This window comes from Cnephaeus nilssonii, assembly GCF_951640355.1.
Source record: "Cnephaeus nilssonii genome assembly, chromosome: 7".
In the NCBI taxonomy this organism is placed as follows: Eukaryota; Metazoa; Chordata; class Mammalia; order Chiroptera; family Vespertilionidae; genus Cnephaeus; species Cnephaeus nilssonii.
Genome location: NC_137078.1, coordinates 41,146,917 through 41,172,980, shown reverse-complemented (window position 1 = coordinate 41,172,980; position 26,064 = coordinate 41,146,917). Strand labels below are relative to the sequence as shown.

Here is a 26,064-nt window from a genome sequence, read left to right as displayed (position 1 = left end):
AGCAGCTTCTAATTCAGAGGTAGAATTCTGGGAATGGACTCTGGGCATGTTTCTTATGGGTAGCTATAAAATGGGACTTTTGGCTGTCTTAATATTATTTTCTAGCCATTCCCTTAGTAGGTTTGCTCAGTCTTTTGAATTTGTGGGGTTCACTTTTAGTTAATGCTGGAGAGCCCAGACGACATTTTCTGCTTCAAGTTCTGTCCGAGTAACCCTAATATTATTGCTGGAGGCTGCATCAATGGGCAGGTATGTATGGACTTTATTTTAGCTATTTATTAATTTAGACAACATCTTATAATAAATTTTGATTAGTTGGTTGTTGCTTTTTTTAACTTAAGGAGTCAATTGAGCAGAAGGAAGGCATGCGTTTGTTGGCCAATCACCATGCCAGCAACTAGGGAATAAAGATGTATTAGGGGGTTGGGTGATGGGAATGTAAAAAAAAGAAAAGAAAAAGAAAGAAAAAAGCCTGCCTTCTGTAAGTAAGTAAGTAAATAAATAAATAAATAAGTAAATGTGGTGTCGGCGCTGCAGGTATCCACAGGGTAACCTAGTCATGATAATTGGAACAAAAAGGGTCAAATCTATTTGTATCGCTGAGATAGAATCATGCATTATACCAGATTTTGCGGAAGAACAAAACCCACAAGTATTAATACCCGCTGGTCAAGAGGCCTCTTGAAATTTCCCTAGAGGTAGGAGTTGGGAAGTGATACAGACTTTAAACAGAAATTCACTGGAAAACATACATATATTATTGAATTTATGTGTGTATAATTTGATATCATGTTTGGGTTTTTTTTTCCCTTTGTTATCTGATTTATATAAAATTTAGATCCTATCCTCCAATTGTCAGTTTCTCCAATAAAGAAAAACAAAAATCTTAAAGCTATGTTTTAGTCAAAGTTTGAGTTCACTGTGAGCCAGTGAATTTGAGCATTACAAGAGTATGTGATCTTATTTTGGTGTGGCTAGGAAAACTTCCTTGTCGTTGAAATTTAAATGTCTGCAGCATCCCTGCCCATTTATCAAAACCAAAAGCATCCAGGAGGACAACACTTCTCCCTGGGTTTTGTTCAACAATAACTGGTGGTCCTAATGATGACCCGGAGACCATCCTCCAAGCCCTACAAATCCTGAAATGCCTTTTCTACTCATTATGAAGGTTATACAACTTTGTTTTAGTTTTAGGGTTTTTTTTAGAAAAGGAAATGATGAAAATAAAAGCACCCATAATTCTGTACTTCTGACATTTTGTTAACATTTTAGTGTACTGAAATGACTTTTAATCATTAAAAATTAATATACTTTAGTATTGCATATCTACTTCAGTCTGATTTTTTTCAAAAAACAATCATGTGTGTATATGCAAATTTGGAGTTGGCCATACTATCCAATAGAATAAAATTAATCATTTCTTATACTTTTAGGACAATTGAGTGTGTATATTTAATTCTGGAGAACAAGACAGCTGGGTCTAAAACAACTGTCCCACAATCATAGCATATTCCCGAAAATAGAGGGTGAACTCTTCCCAAAGTGGAGGGAATGGAGTGATGTTTACCTTGGATTTTAGAAATTACTGGCATTTTTTAATACAAGCACAAAAAAACAAAGTGTTGAAAATACTTTCATAGAGAAAAAGACATTCTTTTTTATATTAGCTTTAAAAAGTTGCTGCCTTACCTAAGATGTAGGCTAAATTTGGTTATCCCCAAGGTGATTGATTTATCCAAGTGCTAACCAATGTGAACAGGTTTTTAAAAATTCTTTAATCCTGAAAATGTGTAATAACATCTATTTCTGCTTCAGATTGTCCTGTGGGATATTACCGCACATGCCGATCGCATAGAGCACATTAAGACAGGCAGCAGTAGAAGTAAAAAAGCCACACTCAAGGTTAGTTTTTCACAATTTTCCCCCCATTGGAAGTTTATTAAAAAGTACATAACAGAGTTGCCAAGTTAAACAAAGACTCAGTGGGGGGTGGGGAGGATTCTGTTTCCCAAACCTTCACATCTGCTTTGAACATTGTTCTGAATCGCTTTCAGGTAGGCCCTTGATTAAAACACCACAAAACCAGTGGCACCGTCTATCCTAGGCTGTTAAGTTCTTTTTTTGTTGTTGTTTTTGTTACTGTCATTAAATAAAATGAAATGGCAGGTAAGTTTCCTAAAGCGATGTAGTTGAAGGAGCGCTGGACAGAAGACGGCGTCCCCAAGCTCTGGGTCATAGTCCTGCACGTTTGGACATTTCCCCACCTGGGCCAACATCCATTTTCTCATGCATAACATGAAGGGGGTAATACTATACTATGATTTTGTGTAGCTGTGGATTCTGCCAGGAGGATAGGGGAATGCTTCCTGAGATCCCAGCTCAGTACTTACCCACAGTTTGCACATCTCCGCCCCAGTTCTCCAACCTGGATATCAACAGGTGTCTCACCACAAAGAAGTACTTTTTCAAAAATGGGACCTCGTTGATTCTTTAGGGAGTGGTCATCAACTTTTGTTAAGTTTAGAGCTAAAACCTTAGACTAAACTGAAGGGGAAAGTATCTAATGTTATTCCCTAAATATATGATATATAGAAACACTAGTTTCTGTTTTTCTTTGAACTGCTATTTCTCCAAGTTATTAATTTTAATTGGTCTGATGAGTCAAGTATGAGTTCGTTCATCAGTGCTCTGAAGTTAGCACATAAATTTCTTGTAACAATTTTCCAGCCCATGTTTCTCCTCGAACCAGACGATAATAAAGAAGCAATGTATATCAGACACTGTGCAGTCTCCTCAATAGAAAATGGACATAAGAAAGTAATTACAGATATACACTGGCTGTCGGACACCTTTGAGGTGAGTCTCAATGGCTTCATGGTTTCCTTCTGCTGGATTGAAAATGTTTGGAAGATTTTGTCCAAAGAGGATGTTTCAAGTCAACAATCCATTTACATTTACACTGAAATAACCAGGAAGTGGGCACCAAACAGTTGCGTCACTGTTACCAGACCCATACCTGAGAGTAAGGCCAATGTTTCAACCTCCATGGCTTAAAAGCACTGAAAAATGTAGATGTTGTCAGCGTTGACATAATATAATAGCAGAGAAGATGAGGATTTGATACATAAAAGTAAAGTGTAAATATTTTATAACCTTAGACTGAGGATGTAAAATTTGGAGCAGGCAGCTCTGAAGAGCTGAGACATTTAGGAATTTTGCCAAGGCAGCCTTGAACTGAGGGTGCCCTGAGGCTGGGAGGCAAAACTAGCTGTGCAGCAAGGGAGCCCAGCATTGGCATTGCAGTTTGGCTCTGCGGTTCCGTGCTTGACTCACAAAGTCACTTTTGTGGATTTGTAAACTGGTAAGATCCCCAAATGTCTCACTCAAGGACACTAAAGGTCTGCTGTGTACTTTGAAGGATTAACAAGAATTAACAAATTCGTGCACAGGTGGGGTCCCTCGGGGTGGCTTGTGGGGATCAGGCCGAAACCCATAGTCCCATGCCTGCCGCTTCTGCTGCAGGCTCACCCCCAATCAGTCCTGATTGGGAGAGGCTCGCCAGCCATGAGCCCTGCGTCTGGCGCCCTCCCGAGGGGAGTGGCCTGCGGGATCAGGCTGAAACCAGCTCTCTGACATCCCCTGAGGGATCCCAGATTGTGAGAGGGCAGAGGCCAGGCTGAGGGACCTCACTGGTGCACAATCGGGGCCGGGGAGGGGCCGAGAGAGGGCTCCAGGGCATGTCTGGCCCATCTCCCTCAATCCCGATCAGCTGGACCCCAGCAGCAAACTAACCTACTGATTGGAACGTCTGCCCCTGGTGGTCAGTGCATGTCATAGCGAGCGGTTGAGTGGCCTAAGCATATCATTAGCATTTTATGCTTTGATTGTTTGAACAGTCGACTGGTCACTGGATGACCGGATACTTAGCATATTAGGCTTTTATTATATAGGATATGTGAAAAATTAGAGCTATGAAAGGTGATTAGCCCTTTAAGCTATTCAAATGGATTATGCAAAGCAACGATACTTCAAAAAGTTAAAATGGACCAAAATAAATAGTCCAGATATAGTTTCTATTATATATAAAAGTTTAGCATATGGTAATAGAAGTTACAACCCAAGAGAAGGAACTCCATTTCAACTCACGCCATGCACACAAATTAATTCAGGTGACTATACATTTAAATAACAACAACATCACAGAAAAATTACAACAAATCAATAAAATATCATATTTCTGGAATGGAGATAGTTTTCTAAACTAATTTACATCAAAAGAAGTCCAAAGCACACATGTAAATTTCTCAGTTAAAAAATAAAGAACAGCCTTAGCCGGTTTGGCTCAATGGATAGTGTGTCGGCCTACAGACTGAAGGGTCCCGGGTTCAATTCCAGTCAAGGGCATGTACCTTGGTTGTGGGCACAGTCCCAGTGGGTTGTGTGCAGAAGGCAGCTGAATTGATGTTTCTCTCTCATTGATGTTTCTAACTCTCTATTCCTCTATTTCTCCCTTCCGCTCTGTAAAAAATCAATAAAATATAAAAAAATAAAAATTAAAAATAAAGAGAAAATAACAAAATGAAGGAAAATGTGTCCCAAATATGGTAAATACAAAATTTCCAGGAAATAAGCAAAAAACATATACTGACTGAAAAACAATTAGTGTATAAAGATAAAAGTCATTTAGACTTTCTAATATCAAATAAATTCATAATAGAGCAACAATAATGTACAATTTTGGACCTCTTTAACTTTTGAATGAAAATCCTATCTAATAGAAGAGTAATATGCAAATTGACCATACCTCCACTACACCCACACGCCACGCCCACCAGCCAATCAGGAGCAAGTATGCAAATCAACCCAACCAAGATGGCTGCAGCCACAGAGCAAGCAGGAAGCTTGGGTTTCCCTGGCGATGGAGGAAGCCAAGCTTTCCGCACACTCTGGCCGGCCCTGGACTCCACTCAAGGCTACAAAGTTTCAATTATAGAAAATAAATAAATCCCAACAAAAATGGCTGCGGCCACAGACCTGGAGAGAGCAGGAGGCTTGAGTTGCCCCCAGCGATGTAGGAAGCCAAGCTTCCGCAGCCCTGGCCTGCCTTGGCCTCCACTCAAGGCTACAAAGTTTCAATTATAGAAGATAAATAAATCCCAGATACCAGGGCCTCCACTTGGGTCACTGGGGGGTGTGGGGTGTGGCTGGTCTGCAAACTACCACAAGCCCATCACTCAGACTGCCCCACGCCCCAAGGCAACCCCCACCCTGATCCGGGACACCCTTCAGGGCAAACCAGCTGGCCCCCACCCGTGCACCAGGCCTCTATCCTATCTAATAAAAGAGTAATATACAGATTGATCATCACTCCAACACACAAGATGGCTGCCCCCATGTGGTCAAAGATGACTGCCCCCATGTGGACACAAGATGGCCACCACAAGATGGCCAGCAGGGGAGGGCAGTTGGGAGGGACCAGGTCTGCAAGGGAGGGCAGTTGTGGGTGATCAAGCCTGCAGGGAAGGGCAGTTGGGGGTGACCAGGCCTGCAGGGGAGGGCAGTTAGGGGCAAACAGGTTGGCAGGGGAGCAGTTAGGCATCAATCAGGCTGGCAGGGGAGTGGTTAGGGGGTGATCAGGCTGGCAGGCAGAAGTGATTAAGGGCAATCAGGTAGACAGGCAATCGAGCAGTTGGGAGCCATCAGTCCTGGATCGTGACTACCAGGATTGATCCTACTGGGATCGGGCCTAAATGGGCAGTCGGACATCCCTCGAGGGGCTCCAGATTGGAGAGGGTGCAGGCTGGGCTGAGGGACACATGCCCCTGTGCACAAATTTTGTGCACCGAGCCTCTAGTTTTAAATAATACCTGGTGTTGGAAACAAGGAGATGGTGCAACCCACAAACTCCAACATTGTTGGTTCCAACATAAAACTTTTAGAATATAATTAATCAATGTGGTTCTTAAAGCATCCAAGTTTTCAGACTTTTGACCAGTAATTCATATTTTGGGGAATTCATACAAAGAAATAATGCAATTTGTGTCTCAAAATACAAAATTGCATGCACACCCTGACAAATCACAGCAAAGTGTATCCATAAAAAAAGATTGGAAAAAAAAATACAAGGTGAAATTATATTTGATTTTAAAACCTATTTTCCAAACCTCCGTAATATTTTTAAAAAATAATTAAAACATAAAACCTCCAGAGCCAGCACATCTCTGGAGTCTCACACTTTCTGCACCAGGGAAGCTCATTAGCAGGAGAGGCAGCGTGGGTTCTGGATTGTGTATCAGATGCGAGTGGAGGGTGGCAGCTGTCACGGAACCTGACCCGGGGGCAGCCAGAGCGGCGTCAGCCAGGTTTCCAGGGTCCGGGCTCCTGTGATGCCAACAGGCCTTCCCAGGGCAGCACCTGCAGCCCTCCCCACCCCCGCCCCCGCCCCCGCCCCCTCCCTCACTGTTTATTTGCTGCTGGAACTCCCATCTCTGCTGTTTTGCTCATCAGTCCTACCAGGACGGCAGAGAATTGGGGAAGGTCATGTTTCCCTGTTGATTTGAGAGTGGCACCTTCACAGGTTGCCCCAAAATCTTTCACCTCATTTGAGAGCTTAACTGGTTGGAATTTTGGATCTTCCAGGGCCCCGAGGAGCATTAACCCTCCTTGTAACCCTCTGTGTGCTAGCAGAGCCGGGCCACGGTTACTCAAAAAGTGTAGGTGCCACGACATTGGCCGCATGCTGATGGTGTCTACTTTAACATTCGAGTGATTTTACCTGCTTAACAACCTCATGAAAGCTCCTGTGTTTGGCACCACAAATAATAGTGAAAAACAGAAAGAGCCTACCAGTCCAATAATAGTGGGTAATGAACTTATGATATGTAAACTTGCAGTTTGCATCTGTATCTTATAAAACTATTAGCATGATTCATGAGTACACAGGTAAGCATTCGAGTTATAATCTCAGGCTAGAAATTTATATGTATGCTAATTAAAACGGCATAAAAATGTTTCTGTGAAAAAAGACTGGAAAGTATATGACAGAAATGCATTTGATTTTTAAAACCTGTTTTCCAAATCTCTGTGATAGCGTTATGCTCTTTTAATAAAAATTAAAACAAAGAAAAATTTTAAAAAATGTAAAAAGCTATGAGAAAAAAGTCTTTGCTGTTCTAAGTACACAGAACTTACTTCCTGCATATTGTTTTAAACATAGGTTAACAGAATGGGTTCTGTCTTTGAGAATCGAAGTGGGATATGCTGTCAACTGGTCACCTGTTCGGCAGATTGGTATGTCTCATCTGAAATGTTACCTACTATGTGTCCATACAATATATTTTTTTTTCTTAGATGTTTCTAAAATCATTGTCTTTTTCTGTTCCTTAAATAATCTTTACTGTAGTCATTAAACCTTATATAACTAAAGGAAAGAATTTTATAGATTGTTGCTGGTTAAAAAATATTTTTTATTTTTATATATTTTTATTTATCTTTATTGTTGAAAGTAAAGTCCCCCCCTTTTTTTTCCATTAGTCCCCCCTCCCCTAACCCCAACCCCTCCCCAGGCCTTCACCACACTGTTTTTATAGATACAAATATGATGTAAAAGAGAATTAACAATGTTTCGTGGTTAATACTGTTATATAACATTATCCAAAGTAATTCTGCTTCATCACATTCTTATATCTGTAAATTTGCAGTTTGCATTGTTTACATTCAATTTTATCTCACAATTATGAAGAGTACAATGTTTAATTTGGAAAGCTTTTACAAAGTGAGAGTTTTAGGTTTGTATTGCAAATTTATAAAAATGTTTTTATAAATTTGGTAACTATGTTGAAGAATGTTTATTTTAAAAATTGCATCTCCCAATTTATAGAACTCAAAATTCATAATGAAATAGGAAATACAAAGAGTAATACTATTATCTAGCATTCAAATTCTGGCAAAATGTTACCATGCCAAGTAGCTTTGATCCCAATAGGAACAATGATACTTCAAGACATAGATTCTGACAGCAGAAGCAGCAGCTGTGGAGTGGTAGCCAAAGGCATCAGTAACATCATCATAGGCAAGGGTTGCGAGAGACATGATTAATCCTGGGGGCATGTATGGGTGAGGTTCTGTGATTGCAAGCAACAGAAATTGGCCATGGCTAACTTGAGACAAAATAAAATTACTGGAAATACATTTATTCGAAGTTTATGCCAAAACTCTACTTAAGTGCTTTAACAAATTAAGTTTTTTATACTTGTAACAACCCTGAAAAATGCTATGGATAAAGAAAATAAGGCTCTGAAGGCAAAGCTCACTATATATAGTGAGTTATATATGTGGTTATATCCTATACTAGGGCCCAGTGCATGAATTCATGCACCTTGAAAGGAACTGTGGACCACAAGGCTGCAGTGGGCACAGGGCTGGGTCTCGGCCCATCCTCCGTGCCCCCACCTGGCCCCTCTTGCCCGGCCCCCGGTCCCCTGTCTGCCGGCAGCCCTGCTCCTGACACCACTGCTCCCACGTGCTGACAGCTCGGGGCCCCCACTCGCAGCCACGGATGGTACGGAGCGATTGGGGCCAGTGCCAGCAGCAGGTGCAAGCAAGGCCAGCGCTGTCAGCAGGTACGAGTGGCGAATGATGTTCACCCCTCAGGAGCAGGGGGAGGTGGAGAAGCCCTCGGGGGCAATTGGTGCCAACAGCTGCTGCTCACACCCACTAAAAGCACCGAGTGATCGGGCCCGGCACCAGGCGCTGGCAGCGGGTGCGAGTGGGGCCAGAACCAGCAGTGGGTGCAAGCGGCGGCTCCGGCACCGGCAGCAGGTGCGAGCACCAGGCAAGACCACAGCACGCGGGAGCAAAGAATTTTCAGTAACCACCAGAGGCTCGCCCCAATGACAGCGACCGGCACCCCGCCTTGGTCTGGCACCCCTGCTCACCTGATCCACTATCCCACAGCGGCCAACGCCCGCATGTTCCACGCACACCCTCTGGTGGTCAGCTCACGTCATAGCAACTGATTGTTCGGTTTGTTCGGTTGTTCCCCCATTTGATCTATTTGCATATTAGGGTTTTATATATATAGATTATAGCTAGTAAGTAATGATGTTGCTGAATAAAATGAAGAGCTAACTCAGGCTGCAGAAAGAGCCCTGTGGAATTAGGTTGCAGGAATAAATGGCCAGCCCCTTCATTATGAATGAGTCAGTTCCAACCCTTTTGTTAATAGAGAGTCTGATTGACTTCTGTTACATTATGAACTCAGCCCTTTGGGGAGGAATGGCAGAGCACCTTGAGTGACAGTTCCAACCTGACTGCATCCAATAGGAAAGAAGCAGCTCCCTCCAAACATTTAGAAAGCTTTGGCTGAAAAATGACTGGGGAGAGGGCAATTATTCCCCAGGCAAAAGCAACACATGTCATCTATAGGGCCATTTCTCCATTATATTATTATTTAATGGAGAAATGCTTATGATATAATGTTGATTATAAACGACAAATGCAGAGCTATACTGCTCTTCAGTAGCCTTGGAAAACACTGAGAAACACTGAGCAGATTAAAAATATTACATGCTCTATATTAAAGATATAGATACTTGGTTGATATTTATAATGATGGCCCTTGAATTTAGAAATAGTCTAAGAATAGTTCCTTCAAAGTTGTTAAAGTAAAAGGAAAAAAATTATGCATTTAGAAAATCTAACTTTTAGTTATCTGGAAAACTCATCAGTCCTAACTTTTATACTTCAGCCATGCTAAATGTTTTATAATGTACTAGAATAAGATAAAATAAGGTTCCAATAATTAAGAATGTGTGACTGATTTATACAGAAAGTTCAAGTGAAATTTTATGTATTTAGCATAACCATTTCACAAATAATGCAAATTAATGGCATAAATAAGATTCAAGAAGAGCTATATAATTTTGAAAGTTTTAAATTAACTATAAATATATTATAAAAATAAATCTTATTTCATTTGTGTTACTCTCCCAAGGATTTATGTTTTTATAGCACAAAAATGATTACTATTTTAAATAATTTTTAATTTTAACATTGTTATCAAAATTAAATGAATTAATTTTATTTATTAATTATTAAGATGAATAAATTATTATTAATTAAATAGTTCACATAAATGAATACACATTTTGTTGCTCTTTAGTTACCATCCATTTATCTAAATACATATACATCAAAATATTTAATAATATCTTAAATTTATTAAATCAGGTTACTCATAACCTCAGTGATAGAAATTATGAAGCTAATATGACAGACTTTTTGTGGTTTTCATGTTTTTACATAATTAATACAAAGACCCTTTATACTACGGTACTGTACAAGTTTTATTATAAATTTTTACCAAGTTGATTGCACTAAAAATAACACTATGTATGTGTGGAACTTATAAATAATTTTCACAAACATTATCTCATCTAATTTTCTTCACCAACCTGCGAGGAAGGAGAAAGAAGAGAAGTAACACTTATTGGATACCTACCATGTAAAAAGCACATTAAATCCAGCTCCATCTGTATATGTGGTGTTTTCACTATCAGTATATGAATGGGGAGTGGCTGCTAATCTGTACAGGATTTCTTTTGGAGATCATAAAATATTCTAAATCTGACGTGGTTATGGTTGCACAACTCGGTGAATATATTTAAAATTATTGAAGTGTGCATTTTAAATGGGTGAATTTGGGGGTATATGAGTTATATTTCAAAAAATTTATGTTAAAAAAAGGTCGTGTCAATCTCCTAACTCAATTCTCATATTTTATAATATTAGCTTCAAGACCAGCAAGGTTGTTAAGTAACCCTCTTTCTTATTTCTCTAAAATAAGAAATAAAAAATAATTTCATAAAAATCTTACTTTAAGAGATATTAAAATATAATCATGATCACATTGATAATGTGTAACAGTAAGAATAGTAGTCCTGAGCTTATAACACCTCTTATTTGTACTTAGTCAAAAAAAATGTAAACTTTTTTTTTTAAAGCACAATATGTTTTTGGGATATCAGACAACAGAAAGGTACAACCATTCAACCAACAGAGAAGAAGAAAGAAGAAAGTATTGAAATTCCTAATGATACACCATCTACATTTTTGCATCTAGATCTCGCCTGGAAACCTCTCTCTAAGGTAAGTAACAGGATTTATTCCATATACTATGTAATTCATGTGCATAGACATGCATACGTACACTCTAAAAGACAGGAGGGCTAAAAGTAGAGCAGCTCAAATTAACACAGGACTTTATTAATTCATGTGTTCATTCATCCAGTAAATTCCTTGATTGAGTTATTATGATGCCTGGCTACATCAAGCCAGAATCACAATTATTGTAAACTTAAAATTAATATTTGTTCGTGTGTAGGCAAGCCACAACTTACAACTAATTTGCATAATTATTTAATTGCATAGCAGTTGCTTGAAGGTGGGTACGCTCCCATGTTAGCCCAAAACAGTTAATTTTACCTATATCGCAGTCAAAATTCCAGATCTTTTGCACATCAATAGTAGGAAAAAGTATTGTAATACCTATAACCAAATAAAACTGAAAAGTAGCCCTAGCAGGTTTGGCTCCGTGGATAGAGCGTCGGCCTGCGGACTGAAAGGTCCCGGGTTCAATTCCGATCAAGGGCATATGCCTAGGTTGTGGGCTCAATCCCAATAGGGGGAGTGCAGGAGGCAGCCTATCAATGATTCTCTCATCATTAATGTTTCTATCTCTCTCTCCCTCTCCATTTCTCCCTGAAATAAATAAAAACATATAAAAAAACTGAAAAGTAATTGAACAAGAAATTATTGGTACTTATCTTGAATGCAGAGCTTTAAGAAAAGCAAATTTTGTCCAACTGGGTAGCTTAATGGTTGAGCATCAACCTATGAACCAGAAGCTTACTGTTTGATTCCTGGTCAGGGTACCTGCCTAAGTTGCAGGCTCAATCCCCAGTAGGGGGTGTGCAGGAGGCAGACATCAATGATTCTCTCTCATCATTAATGTTTCTATCTCTCTCTCCTTTTCCCTTCTTCTCTGAAATCAATTTAAAAAATATTTAAAAAGAAAAGAAAAGAAAAGCCATTTTAATTTAATGCCCTGGCAGAATAGTTCAGTTGGTTAGAACATCATCCCAATATGCCAAGGTTTCGAGTTTGATCCCTGGTCAGGGCACATACAGGAATCAACCAATGAGTGCATCAATACGTAGAACAACAAATCTCTCTCTCTAAAAATCAATTTTTTTAATTTAAATAAAAGAAAAGTAATACTCTGGTTTCTCTTCAGATCGCATAAATCTTTAGCTTAAAAAAAAGAAAAGCAATTTTAATTTAAGAAAGATATGGCTATAGTGGGTTGTGTCTGGAAAGTATGACTGGACTGCTGGTGTTGATGGCTCTCTTTCTTTGGAATGTCTAAGTCTAATTCCAAACTTAAAACTTTTTTTTAAATTTGATTTGTAAGTACTACTAGAATTACATTATTTTGTATTTGAAGAGAGAGCATGAAGGGATGAGAATTTTCCTGAAGTAACTGGGATTAGAAATTAGAAGGAGAGGATTAGAAATGTTCTGGGCTAGGGTTCACTAAGCTTTAAATCATTTAAAAAGAAATAAGCAAACAAAACCTTAGCTGAGAATAATGGTACAGCATGTGGACAAACATCCAGATGGAGAAAAGTTGGTAGGGAGCCATGGGAATAATGTAAAGTGTGGCCATTTTCTATGATGGTGCAGGCCCAGGCTACTTCTGAAACTCAGGTGCATGCCCCCCTCTCCCCTCACCCCCCGGGGACTCAGCAGCGCTGGTCAGGAGAAAGGTCCCTGCACATCTTTCTGAAGCTTTTGTTTAACTGAAAGATTTAGGGAGGATGTGTTAGGAAACAGAAAACAAAACATTTTCAGAAATTACACAACACATAAGACTCTGGGATTTGGAAATGAGCCCCCCAGATAAGTTCCCTTGAGTAGCATGGTTTCAGAAACTATGTTTTAGGCACTTTCCATGGGAAAAGCCAACTAGAAATCTGAGGGAGAAGGGAGAAAGACAGGGAGATAGAAAACAGCAATCTGGGGGCAGAAGGGCAAAGCAAGAATAGTTTAAACATATATGGAAATAACCTTTCTTGTATGTTCTTCCCAAAAGCTAAGACTGTCTAAAGGTGAAACAAGTTTAGACCACTGTCCAGTCAAGTTAAGCCTGGGTAAAGACCATCTCATTTACAAAACACAAGGTAAGTGCCTTTATTTAAAAAGCATTGAAGCTCTGGTCAAGATGGCAATGTAGGGAAACGCAGCAATCACCACACCCCACATCAAAATTGCAACTAAAATACAGAACAGCCATCATTCAGAACCACCTGAAATTTAGCTGAAAGGAAGTCCTACAAATAGGGAAATTAAAGAAGAAGCACATAGAGACTGGTAGGAAAGGTGGAGCTGTGGGGCAGAATCGCGGAACTAGCTGGTCCCATACCCACGTGTGGTGGTTTAAAATCGGAGGGATATCTTGGCTCTGGTTGTTTCCCTGAGGAGTGAGGGCTCCCAGCCCCACACCAGCCTAGGGTTCCAGTGCTGGTAAGAGAAGCCCCCACTGCCAAGACTGACCAGCAGACCCTGAGTGACGGATGAATGATTACTCTGACACACGTTTCTGTGAAAAAGAGGGCTAAGGGACTGCCTGGCTAGAGAAACCAAACAGCCTCGTTCACCTGCCTCTTCAGGCTTTTATTGTAACAGTAGTTTGGGATAAAGTTTAACTTTCAGATACAATTAGCAGGGTAAGCATTCTTGGGAGGACACAGGCATCTGCAGTATCCTTTAGGCTTAAAGATTAAGCATTAAATTCCAGCAAACACCCAAGGGCCTGCAGGTACACAGACTTGTTTGGAAAGGTCAAGGAACAATTAGGAGTGGTCACCTTCAGCCAACTCCCCTAGGGGATTCTGATAAACAGGGATGGTTGCCTTCAGCCAACTCCCACAGAAAATTCTTTCAGAATTTCTTCCTTACAAACTTTCCAACCAGGTCCTGTGCTTCCCACACCCCACAACTTCTGGCTGTAAAAACTAGCAGGGATTGAGGCTGAGTGACAGGAGGCTGCTGGAGCCACAGGCAGCTCCTCTTAAAGGGCCCACACATGGACTCACTTCCCCTGAACTCCAGTGCTGGGGCAGCAGCTTGAAAGGAACCTGGGACAATCAGGGAGGAACTAACTTGTCTGGAATCAGGGCAAGAGGTGGACGGGCAGCTTTCTCCCAGGCAGAAGTGCTGGCAAAGGCCATTGTTCCTTTGATGAGCCCTCCCCACCACAGAGCCAACAGACAGTTGCCATATCTGAATCTTCATCAGCCTGGCTCACACTTTTCTCCCTGCCCTGGTGATTTCTTGAAACCCTGCCCCTCCCTACTTGTAGGTTAAACCAAGCCATGTCCAGTGGCTTTTCCATTCAACTGGCCTCTCTTGCCTCATGCTTCAGACATTCCTAAAATCTCTCAAACAAGCAGCAGCTGGCCTGCTGATTTTGCACTCCTGGGAGGCTCCAGAGCCAGTGCAGTGGGTGGTCAGCTTTGAGCACACCAGATTACAACCCTACCAACTCCACAAGTGACACACTCAAGCAAGTCCTGCTCCATAGGGGTGTCTCCTGCATAGCAGCTCTTCCACTGTAGTCACAGTTGATCCTCACAATCGATTGGTCTGGGAGTCAATCCCTCCCAGTGATGCCAACATCAATCAAGGCTCAACCACAATAGGATAGTGTACACAGCCCACACAGAGGCACACCTGGAGCACCAGCTCAGGTGATTGGGGAAGCTGAGCCACTGGGCCCTACAGGATACCTACTATACAAGGTCACTCTACCAAGTCTGGGAGACATAGCAGATCTACCTAATACATAGAAACAAACACAGGGAAGCAGCCAAAATGGGGAGACAAAGACACATATCACAAATGAAAAATCAGGAGAAATCTCCAGAAAAAGAAGTAAATGAAATAGAAGCAAGAAAACTACCAAATATTAGCGTTAAAAAAAATGGTTATAAGGATGCTCAAGGAACTTACTGAGTACTTCAAGGAACTTAGTGAGAATCTCAACAACATAAACAAGGACCAGTCAGAAATAAAGAATATACTAACTGAAATAAAGAATGATTTACATGGAATAAACAATAGAGTAGAGGATGCCAAGAATCAAATCAAGAATTTGGAATATAAGGAAGCAAAAGACACCCAATCAGAATAGCAGAAAGAAAAAGGAATACAAAAATATGAAGATAGTGTAAGGAGCCTCTGGACAACTTCAAGCAGACCAACATTTACATCATGAGGGTGCTGGAAGGAGAAGAGAAGGAGCAAGAAATTGAAAACCTATTTGAAAAAATGATAGAAAACTTCCCTTACCTGGTGAAAGAAATAGACATACAAGTCCAAGAAGCACAGAGAGTCCCAAACAAAAGGAACCCAAAGAGGCCCACACCAAGACACATCATAATTAAAATGCCAAGGTTAAAGACAAAGAGAATCTTAAAAGCATCAAGAGAAAAGCAGTTAGTTATCTTCAAGGGAGCACCTATACAACTGTCAGCTGATTTCTCAACAGAAACTTTGCAGGCCAGAGGGAGTGGCAAGAAATATTCCAAGTGATGAACAGCAAGAACCTACAACCAAGATTACTCTACCCAGCAAAGCTATCATTCAGAATTGAAGGCCAGATAAAGAGCTTCACAGACAAGAAAAAGCTAAAGGAGTTCATCACCACCAAACCAGGATTACATGAAATGCTGAAGGGTATTCTTTAAGAAGAGGAAGAAGAAGAAAAAGGTAAAGGTAAAAATTATGAACAACAAAAGGACATCAAATACATGCCTACCAACAAGTGAATCTAAAAATCAAGTGAATAAAAAATCTGAAGAACAGAATGGACTGGTGAATATAATAGAATCAGGGACATAGAAAGGGCGTGGACTGACAATTCTCAGGGGGAAGGGAGTCTGAGGGGTGTGGGAAGAGATTGGACAAAAATCTTACACCTATGGATGAAGACAGTGGTGGGGAGGTACGGGCAGGGGGTGGTGAGAACCGGGTGGAGGGGAGCTATGGGGGGAAAAAAGAGGAACAATTGTAATAATCTGAACAATAAAGATTTATTAAATTAAAAAAAAAGAATATGCCACCACGTAGCCTAGATATTTAAATACCCAACAAAAACCCTGACCAGTTTTGCTCAGTGGATAGAGCATCAGCCTGTGGACTGAAGGGTCCCAGGTTCAATTCTGGTCAAGGGCATGTACCTTGGTTGCAGGCACATCCTCAGTGGAAGGTGTACAGGAGGCAGCTGATCGATGTTTCTCTCTCATCAATGTTTTTAACTCTCTATCCCTCTCCCTTCCTCTCTGTAAAAAATCAATAAAAATATATTTTTTAAAAGAAATAAATATCCAACAAAAAGTTTAAAAAGTAGGTCAAATAAATTGCTGTATCAGAGGACACAAAGAAACACTATAAAAATAATTCTACTTTTTTCTCCCATGTATTGTTTAATTAATCCTACTATAATTACTAATTGTCACTGTTAAGTAGTTCTATTGTGGTTTTGTTCAAATGATAGCGAGAAAGTAAATAAACATCAATTTTTCATATAAAAAAAAACTAATCTTGAATTGCTTGCAAATTTTCCATTTGATGCCAACTGAATAAAAATGACATGAGTTTTTCATTAGAAAATCTTATTGAGCACATTAAGGGTGATATAACCCAGGGGATATGTTGTGTCCAATTTTTACTATAAATAATTTTGCAATGGTGGAAATATATAGAAGTGGTTTATATATATTTATATATTTTTTATTTTTATTTCAGAGAGGAAGGAAGAGATAGAAACATCAATGATGAGAGAGAATCACTGATTGGCTGCCTCCTGCATGCCCCCAACTGGGGATCGAGCCCGCAACCTGGGCATGTGCCCTTTACCAGAATCAAACCCAGAACCCTTCAGTCTGTAGGCCGACACTCTATCCACTGAGCCAAACCTGCTAGCAAAATGGTTTTCACATGTGCCATGAAACCTTTCAGAGCCCCTGCAAAGTAGGCAGGTGGGTCTCCCCATTACCACCCAGGTAATACTTCAAAGAGCAATGCAGCTTCCATCAATTTTACATACAGGGGGTCTTACATAAGCTTTGTTTTGTAAAAAGAAAAAAAGCATTCCACTGCTAAACTAGAGGTCTAAAACTGCTGGGATTTTCACTCATCCCACCTTGGAGGATACGGGGCAGATGTGTATGGCAATGGACAGAAAATATAAACTAACTATATTTTTAAAGATCATTCACTATAAATATGTGCTTCTTCTCTCCATACTCTTCTGAAAGACAAAGTGTTAGTTCAGAACATAGTCATAAAGACTGAAGAAATGAACCCGTACCAGAACCTGGAAAGTGGGTTGGCCAATCTCCTCAGGCCCATAGAGGACTTCTGCACAAAGTTCTTTGTGGGAACAGAGGTGAGTTGGAATTATCTGTTTTTAAAATTAATACTTTTAATTACATTAAAATATATGATGATAACCCCTATTGTACATGTTTGCTTTATGAAAGCTTACAATATTTATACCTTTTATATTTTAAAATGCTTATTTGCACTTAAAAATGTTAACCTCCATTGTTAACCTCATAGATTGATATTTAAAGTGTTCCTGAACAAACATGGAAAAAATCTATAAAATTAAACATGACCAGTAATGTATTGATTAACCTGCAAATTTTATCAAACACCTATATACCATATGGAAGAAACCATGCTACGTGTTAGAGATTTACTAAGAAAATATTTTGTTTTGATAGGCCAGCATCATCTATTAGGAAAGATAGAAAAAAAAAAACCTCACTCAATTCAAATGATCAATAACACCTGGATATAATAATGATAATGGCTGTCATTTTTTAGTATCTACTATAGTAAGTAAAGCAGGCTCACATTTTTTTTGGATATTTTCTATATAGCAAGGTCTGTCCCAGCAATTTTCCAAATTATATCTCATTTAATCTTAATAATCTTATAAGGGTGATATTATTCCCATTTTACAGATGAAATAAAGCTCAGAACTTGATCTCATGATCACACAGAAGCAGAGATGTCTTTTCATTCAGGACTCTATTCTCCTGAAATAAAGGATTTTTCTCCCAGGCCATACCACTGTGGGAAGATGCCATCGCTCAGTCTCACCGAATGCAGTTTGCATTCGCACTTTAGTTATGATGAGGGATTAGTCAGTTCCTCCAGCTCAGGAGAATGGACTGCCTGCCAGGAACTGTACTAGGCCCTGGATCAGAAATGAATCCATAGCACAGTCCCTGTCCTCAGGGTGCTCGGTGCCCAGTTAAGGAGCAGACACATTGACAACACGCCTACTCAAGTCCAGAGGCCAAAAGGCTAGGAAGGAAGAGGTTGGGAGAGGTGGTCTGTGAGCTGGCTGGACACTGGAGGTTGATAAGTCACCTGAAAGATCAGGGTGAGAGTACAAGGAGCAGAAGTAACAGCCTGAACAGTATTTTGGAGTTATGAGAGTCTGGGGTCTGTCTGGGGATTGTGGGATAGTTTGGTGCAAGAAAGAAAGCTGTGCCTAGAATGCTAGGTTGGGGTCCAACCAAAGGGACTTTCTGCCAAGGTAGGTCATTTGAATTTAATTTGGTAAGCAATGGAGCACTACTGAATAGATATATGTTTTGTAACTTGGGCTTCACACCCAAGTTTTTAGAAAAACATTTTTTAATTCTGAAAAAATATACAACAAAATTTACCATCTTAACCATCTTTAAATGTACAACTCAGTTGTGGGATCCCTTGTCACGTCCCGTGTGTTTCAGGGTTCCCATTCAGGTCTGGTTTCTGGAGAAGGCCGCAATCAAAATGAAAAGAGACTGGAAAAGAGTTAATTTGGGTAAATGGGGGGGCCAGGCGGGAGCCCACCTCTGGTGGGAGGACTGCTCACTGCTCTGGCCTTTGCCATCCCTTTTATTGGGGTTCTGAGATACACCCATGTCCTTTAGGCAGGTAATTCCAATAATAGACAATCAGCAAGAATTTACATATGATTAACAGATGAGAGTTGCTTTAACTACCAATGTCTCAACTAAACAATGAGTGACTAGCTCTGACCATTCAGAGCGATTAAGGTTGACCAAAGCATTCTGGATTCCCTTTTCACATTTAACTTCCAAAGTCTCAATGTTCGGTTTCTGGCACTCAGTGGTAGTAGGTACATTTATACCATTGACCAACCATCAGCACCATTCATCTCATCAAATTTTTAATCATCTCAAACTGAAATGCCATACCCATTAAAACCATAACTCACCATTTCGTCATGCCCACTCCCATGGCAACCACCATTCTACTTTCGGGCTTTATGAATTTGATTATTCTAGCTACCTTGTGTAAGTGGAATCATATAATTTTTGTCCCTGTGAACACCAAAATTTTAAAGCCGGGCAATGATAGCTTTAGAAAGATAAGTAATGCAAGATCTTAAAACAGAAATTAAAGCAGCCCTGGCCTGGTAGCTCATTGGGTTAGAGCAGTGGTCGGCAAACTCATTAGTCAACAGAGCCAAATATCAACAGTACAACGATTGAAATTTCTTTTGAGAGCCAAATTTTTTAAACTTAAACTTCTTCTAACGCCACTTCTTCAAAATAGACTCGCCCAGGCCGTGGTATTTTGTGGAAGAGCCACACTCAAGGGGCCAAAGAGCCACATGTGGCTCGAGAGCCACAGTTTGCCGACCACGGGGTTAGAGCATCGTCCTGATATGCCAACGTTGCGGGTTTGATCCCCAGTCAGGATATAAATAAAATTCTCTCTCTCTCTCTCTCTCTCTCTCTCTCTCTCTCTCTCTCAAATAAGTAACTGAAATTTTTAAAAGAGAGATTAAGCATAACACCATTTGCTTAAACTCTTCAGTGAAACATGAATAAAATCTGAACACCTCACCCTGTAGCCTCTAAGATTCTGTATAATTTCCCTCCTTCCTATCTCTCCATCCCCATCTGCGCCAATCTCCCGCATTCTGGCTGCTCTGCTTTTTCTTTCATTCTTCTTATACACTAGACTCCTGCCTACCTAGCCCTTGGTTTGGAATTAACTTCATTCATCATTCAACAGATATTATTGAGCATTTACTATATGCCCAGCACTGTTCTTGGCCTGGGGGGAGAGAGCAGCGAATAAAACAGACAAAATCCCCTGCCCTTGTGAGGCCACCGACATTCCAGTAGAATGACCTTCTCCAACCCTTGGCGGGGCTAATCCTTCTGCTCTGGGACCTGGGCTGGCTGGTGCAAGGCTGAAGCAGGAAGGAGTGGTGTCCTGGAGGCAGAAAGGTCAGACTGGGGGGGACCTCAGGGGGAACCAACCCAGAGACAAAGAGGGCTTGACCAAGGTGCCAAGAATATCAACATGGAGGTTGAAGGAATGGAATTATCAGAACTCGGTAACTGGATGGAGAAAGACGTGAAGGTTTCCTACTCTGGCTGCTAATGTAATGGGCACTCGACACAAATGTATTGACCGGGTTCAAACTATTCTGCTTTGACTTGGTTTAATTTCAGTGCTCTGTGTACCACCTATGAGACCCAGGAGATATCCGTAACTCTCTTACGGGACTTTGGTGAGGGCTGGCATCACATACATAAAGCTCCTAGCATTTCTGGCAAACACTGGGTGCTCAGTGAATGGTAACTATGAGGGGGTGTGCCACAGGCCATGGGCCAGACATGTACAGTCTGTCTGTGCCCTTAGACTGTGACCGTGAATAGAGGGAGTTCCTGTCCTCTGACTCTGCATTTCCAGCACCAAGCACAGTCCTCTGTTAAATGAATTAACATGGATGAATAAAGGACAGATGAGTAAATGCGTGGGCCCTGGCCCCAGTCAGCTTATCCTTCACTTTGCATAAATCAAGTGTTTTCCCATCTCCCCTCTCTCGCCTACACATCCCATTCCATCTTCTCCTCCGAATCCTCTCAACCTCTATCTTTATACAACCTTCTCTGTGTTTTTCTCTTATTATCCCCGTGTGGGGGGATAGGTGAGGGGGATAGAAATTCGGAAACTGCATTTGAGTAAGTCATTAAGTTTCTCTGAGTCTCAGTTATTGCATCTATAAGACTAAATTTGGAGGGACTGAATTTTTTCCCTCTAAACTGCTCCCACCTCTGCCACTCACTGGTTCTGTCTTTCCCATTTGTGTGCCTGTTTCTGCCTCTTCTTTATGCCTTCCCGCTCTCCCAAAAATGGTCATAGGTGGAACTGGAATATATATTACTTATTATGTCATTTGGATGGAACTTTGTTTCCTGTTCTCAACTTTAAATGGTAATGAGTTCCATATTATGAATTCGTATTCCCTCTTTCTCTCTTATCCCACAAATGTTTGCACAGTTCTGCTGCGCAACACGCTGAGAATAAATCACTAAGTTGGACGAGACCCCTCTCCTCCCAAAGCTTTCAGTCCATCCGGACAATTTCCTGTGGAAAACAAAGGCTTTGGAAACCCAGCAGTTGAAACTTGTGTACATAGATTATCTCCTTAACGCACTGTGTGTAGATAAAAACTCATCAAACTCAGTGTGTGTGTGTGTGTGTGTGTGTTTTGTTGTTTGAGATAAAATCAAGTAAACATTTTGAGCCTTTCCCCACCATTGTACCAAATTATCACTTGATTAAATTCACCTGTTTTGTGTTTGTTACAATCAGTCTTAGCACATGAATAAGAGAGGGGTTTGTCCCTTGAGTGGCCATTGTACTCACCAGGAATCTGTAATATTTTTAGGAAGGTGAAGTGTTATACTCAGATTGGAAAATGGAAAGAGACCCTGAAACTGGCCGATTGATGAGTAAGTTTGGATGAGTGTTCCATTATTAATGGGTTGTTCCTTTTTTAAAAAATATATTTTATTGATTTTCTTACAGAGAGGAAGGGAGAGGGATAGAGAGCCAGAAACATCGATGAGGGGGGATGCGCCCGCAACCAATGTACATGCCCTTGACCGGAATCGAACCTGGGACCCTTCAGTCCGCAGGCCGACGCTCTATCCACTGAGCCAAAACGGTTTCGGCAGGTTGTTCCTTTTTTAACAAAGTACTGAGTAACCCCTGCTTTGCTAATGGGAGGGAGGGCCCCTGAGGGTCTGACTCTACAGGTGTTACTCAGAGTGAGGGCCTCAGACCAGGCAGGGCCTCACCTGAGAGCTTGTTGGAAACACAGAATCCTGGATCCTGCCCCAGGCCTGCTGAATCTGGATGTGGATTTTTAATAAAATTCGCCAGGTGATTTGTTTTCACACCAAAACTTGAGGGCACAATTTTAAAAAATAACCCCACTGTTTCAGTAATTCAACAACCTGGTAGTTCATCCATGTGAAAAACCTGAGTCAGTGTGAAATTATAAGCTAAATGTATGATGCTCTTGAAGACCTCGGGAACATATGGGAGAAGTACCTGCAGGACCCTCCTTTGGGGTCGGGCATTTGGGGCAGCTGAGCAGAGAGAGGTATGAAGGTCACACCCAGGTGTGAGCAGGAATCAGTCAAGATTCAGGCTCCTCAACAAGCAAAGCTCCCTGTCAAAGCTCAGAGCCTTGGGGTTGCCTACAATGACAACTACTTTACTTTAAAGCTGTGGGATATTCAAGGCATAAAAACATATTTGAACCATATTTCAACACGTGGAACAACCGTCAGCACAGGAAGAGGCAGCTCCTGGGACTGCTGGAACACCGCCCAGCAGTGAGGTGGAGCAGCTGGGCGAGGTTTGCCCAAGGGAAGCTGGTCATCCCGTGAGTGTTTGGACAAATGGCCACATGAGTGACTGACAGGGTTGGAGGTCAGAGCCACAGCCCGCAGGGAACAGCAGCTGGGACTCGATCTTCACTCCTTTCACTTCTATCCATAGAGTTGGGTTCCCAGACTAGCAGCTGCCTCAGACTTGCGAAGGCCTGCTTTGTCAGCATTGCCTCCAGGTAGCTATTTCAATCTGGAAACAAAAGCATTCCTGCTTTTCTAATATAGTGACCCCTGACCGGAAACCCAAATGTGTGTGATTGATAGGAGTGGGGCACTGAGAGAGGATTTGTGACCCAAGGGAGGGCCAAGCGCATGCATTTTTTTCCCCGATTCTGTGATTTGAAGTTGAATTAAAAATGATATATTGGATACAACGAATTACAACCAACTGCTTTTATGCTTATTCATGTTTCTATTTATTCAATAATTTGTTCATGTTCACCGTGCACATACTGCATGCCAGGCGCTGTGTACCATGGCAGCATTTCCACCACACACTGGGACACAAGCTGGATGCCGTGACTTGGTAACGCACAGGTGGACACTGGTTCCTCCTGGTCTCAGAGATTTCCTGGGGGCCTCACCTCCGGCTTCCTAAAGTGCTTTTGAGGAGGTCCATAACAAACAGGTTTCGTTGTTTTTTAAATATTTTTTATTTTTATTTTTCTAAGAGAGAGGAAGGGGGAGGGAAAGAGAGAAAAACATCCATGTGAAAGAGAAGCATCGATCAGCTGCCTCTTGCACACCCCCTACTGGGGCTCAAGCCCGAACCCCAGGCATGTGCCCTGACCCAGAATCAACCGGCAACCTTTTGGTGCGTGGGATGGTGCTCAACCCACTGAGCCACATCGGCCAGAGCTGGTTTAGTTAAATTTTTTATGCACTTTATTCCATTTTTATAGAATAATCAATGACAGTAAATTTAAAAACCCAGAGCTTTAGCTTTAACCTCCCTGATGTTTGTTCTTTCTTTCTTACTCATTTATTCATCAAATGAAAGTGCCAGGCACTGGTGATATAAAGATGAACAAGATGTTATCCTCCCCTAGAGGAGTCCCATGATCTATTGGAAAGGTTAAACACATAAACACATGATGACTGATTCCCTTGGGCTCTTAAGAAAAGGCCCCACTGAAGAGAGAGACAGGTGAGCAGGGTCCTGGAGGGTGCACAAATGGAGAAGATGGAGAGAGACCAGGCGACAGCGAGGAAGCAGGGACAGCTCCTGGCCAAACCGTAGCCACGGAAAGGGCAACCGCAGCAGAAGCGGTGCCAGGAGGGACAGTTAGGCCAAGAGACTCGAGTGCCCTCCTAAGAGCTTTGGGCTTTATCCTAGAGCCACTGAATAATGAGAAAAGCACTCTGGCGGGAGAACAGGGGCTGGGTTAATTTATTGGCGAGACTTGCCATGGCCCTCCCTGGGGCTTATGGGTGTGGGCAGCAAGGAGTGGAATACATCCAGCTCTGAGGACAGGCCTGGGGGAGAGGAAACCCCAGCAATGGCACAGTGAACAGACCGGAGAGGCAGAAAGCCCCAGGGCCTGGGGCAGAGACCACAGGGAAGTCTTGATCTCTAAGTCCAAACCTGCTCCTCCACCGGTCTCCCCAGTTTCCATAAATAGAAACTCCACGGAGCCAGTGCTTTACCAGAAACCTGGCTGTTATTCTCAGCACGTCATCTCTCTCATCCCTCCTACCCAAGCCATCTCCAAGCCCTGTCAATTCTAGCTTGCAAATATGCCTTGATTACCTACTCTTCTCCATTGGACCTTCATCTAAGTCAGCATATCCACTCTCACTGGAACTACCACCTAGCTGCCTCTGGTGTTCCCTCTTTGCTGTTACCTGCTGCCAATCTGCTTTCCCCACAGCAGACAATCTTCTGGAAATCTCAATAAGATTGTCTTCTAGGCCTGAAGCACTCACTAAAACATGTTACACTTAGAATATAACCTAAACACCTTTCCTGCAAGGCCCTGCCTGGTCTGTACTGCTCCCTGTTTGTTTGACATGTCTCACACTGGGATTACCAGACTCGATCTTACTGCCCTCTTCAAATTTAAAAAGAGCCCGGCTGGCGTGGCTAAGTGGTTGAGCAATGACCTATGAACCAGGAGGTCACGGTTCAATTCTGGGTCAGGGCACATGCCCGGGTTGCAGGCTCCATCCCCAGTAGGGGTTGTGGAGGAGGCAGCCAATCAATGATTCATTCTCATCATTGATATTTCTATCTCTCTCTCTCTCCCTCTCCCTTCCTCTCTGAAATCAATAAAATGTATATTTTAAAAAATAAAATATAGTACCTGGTAGATATAGGCAATGCACAAATATTGATTGACAAATTGAATGAATTAATGAATGAATAAATGAATAAGAACATGAAGCATTCCTCCGAAAAGTGGCCTTGATGGGAAACTCCATGGACAGTTTATAAAAAGAGGAGGAGCTATTCCTTGATTCATTCACCCCAACTGACCTCTGGTTATTTACTCTTGGGTCTCATGAATCAAGACCTGTTTGTCCAGTGGAAGTCACTTCATTCTTTATTGCAGAAATGTGTACAGTGTTATTAAAGATGGAATGGCCTTTTCCACCCAACAGCAAAGAAGCCCGTGAGCCTCAACACCGTCCATGATGGTGCCATCCATACGGTTCAGAGGTCACCCTTTTACAATGACATTATCCTCACCGTTGGGGGATGGAACGTGGCCATCTGGAAGGAAGGTGTCATGGTAAGTTGCTTGCACCATGGAGAAATGGGTGTGTGGTCCTTTGTTATTGAGAAAAACAATAGGGACAACAGACTGTTCTGACATAACAGTGCCTTCGGGACACATTTTAGAGAAATTAAACAGATGGCCTGGCTCCATCTTGTCGGCAGAACTGCTATAAGCCCTTTGAAAACCCAGCCATTTGCTTTTCTTTTCTGAGGGAAGGAAACATTTACAAGTCACTTGTTCTCTGAAAGCTAACAGTCTTTTTTTTTTTTCTTTTATATGTATATATACATATGTATTATATATGTATACTGTATATGTATATATGTATATATGTATACATGTGTATATATAGATATCTATGTGTGTGTGTGTGTATGTGTGTATATATATATATATATATATATATATATATATATATATACACCAGTTGACTTGATTTGCATTTTTCCTTCCCTTAAAATATGAGAATGAACCCTGGTCAGTGGGGCTCA

General features: G+C 41.4%; 1 protein-coding gene across 1 annotated transcript in view; it reads left to right on the top strand.

Moving 5' to 3' along the window:
• The window catches only part of DNAI3 (dynein axonemal intermediate chain 3), a gene marked incomplete at both ends in the record, with an annotated part of 71,154 nt that overhangs the window by 30,952 nt on the left and 14,138 nt on the right, over nt 1-26,064 (top strand). Inside the window, 9 exons of the mRNA XM_079776138.1 lie at nt 160-249; nt 1,816-1,902; nt 2,728-2,856; nt 7,217-7,290; nt 11,004-11,148; nt 13,154-13,241; nt 17,382-17,512; nt 21,842-21,905; nt 25,455-25,585. Of these exons, the coding sequence (XP_079632264.1) occupies nt 160-249; nt 1,816-1,902; nt 2,728-2,856; nt 7,217-7,290; nt 11,004-11,148; nt 13,154-13,241; nt 17,382-17,512; nt 21,842-21,905; nt 25,455-25,585 (939 nt within the window). The remainder of the gene's footprint in view (nt 1-159; nt 250-1,815; nt 1,903-2,727; nt 2,857-7,216; nt 7,291-11,003; nt 11,149-13,153; nt 13,242-17,381; nt 17,513-21,841; nt 21,906-25,454; nt 25,586-26,064) is intronic.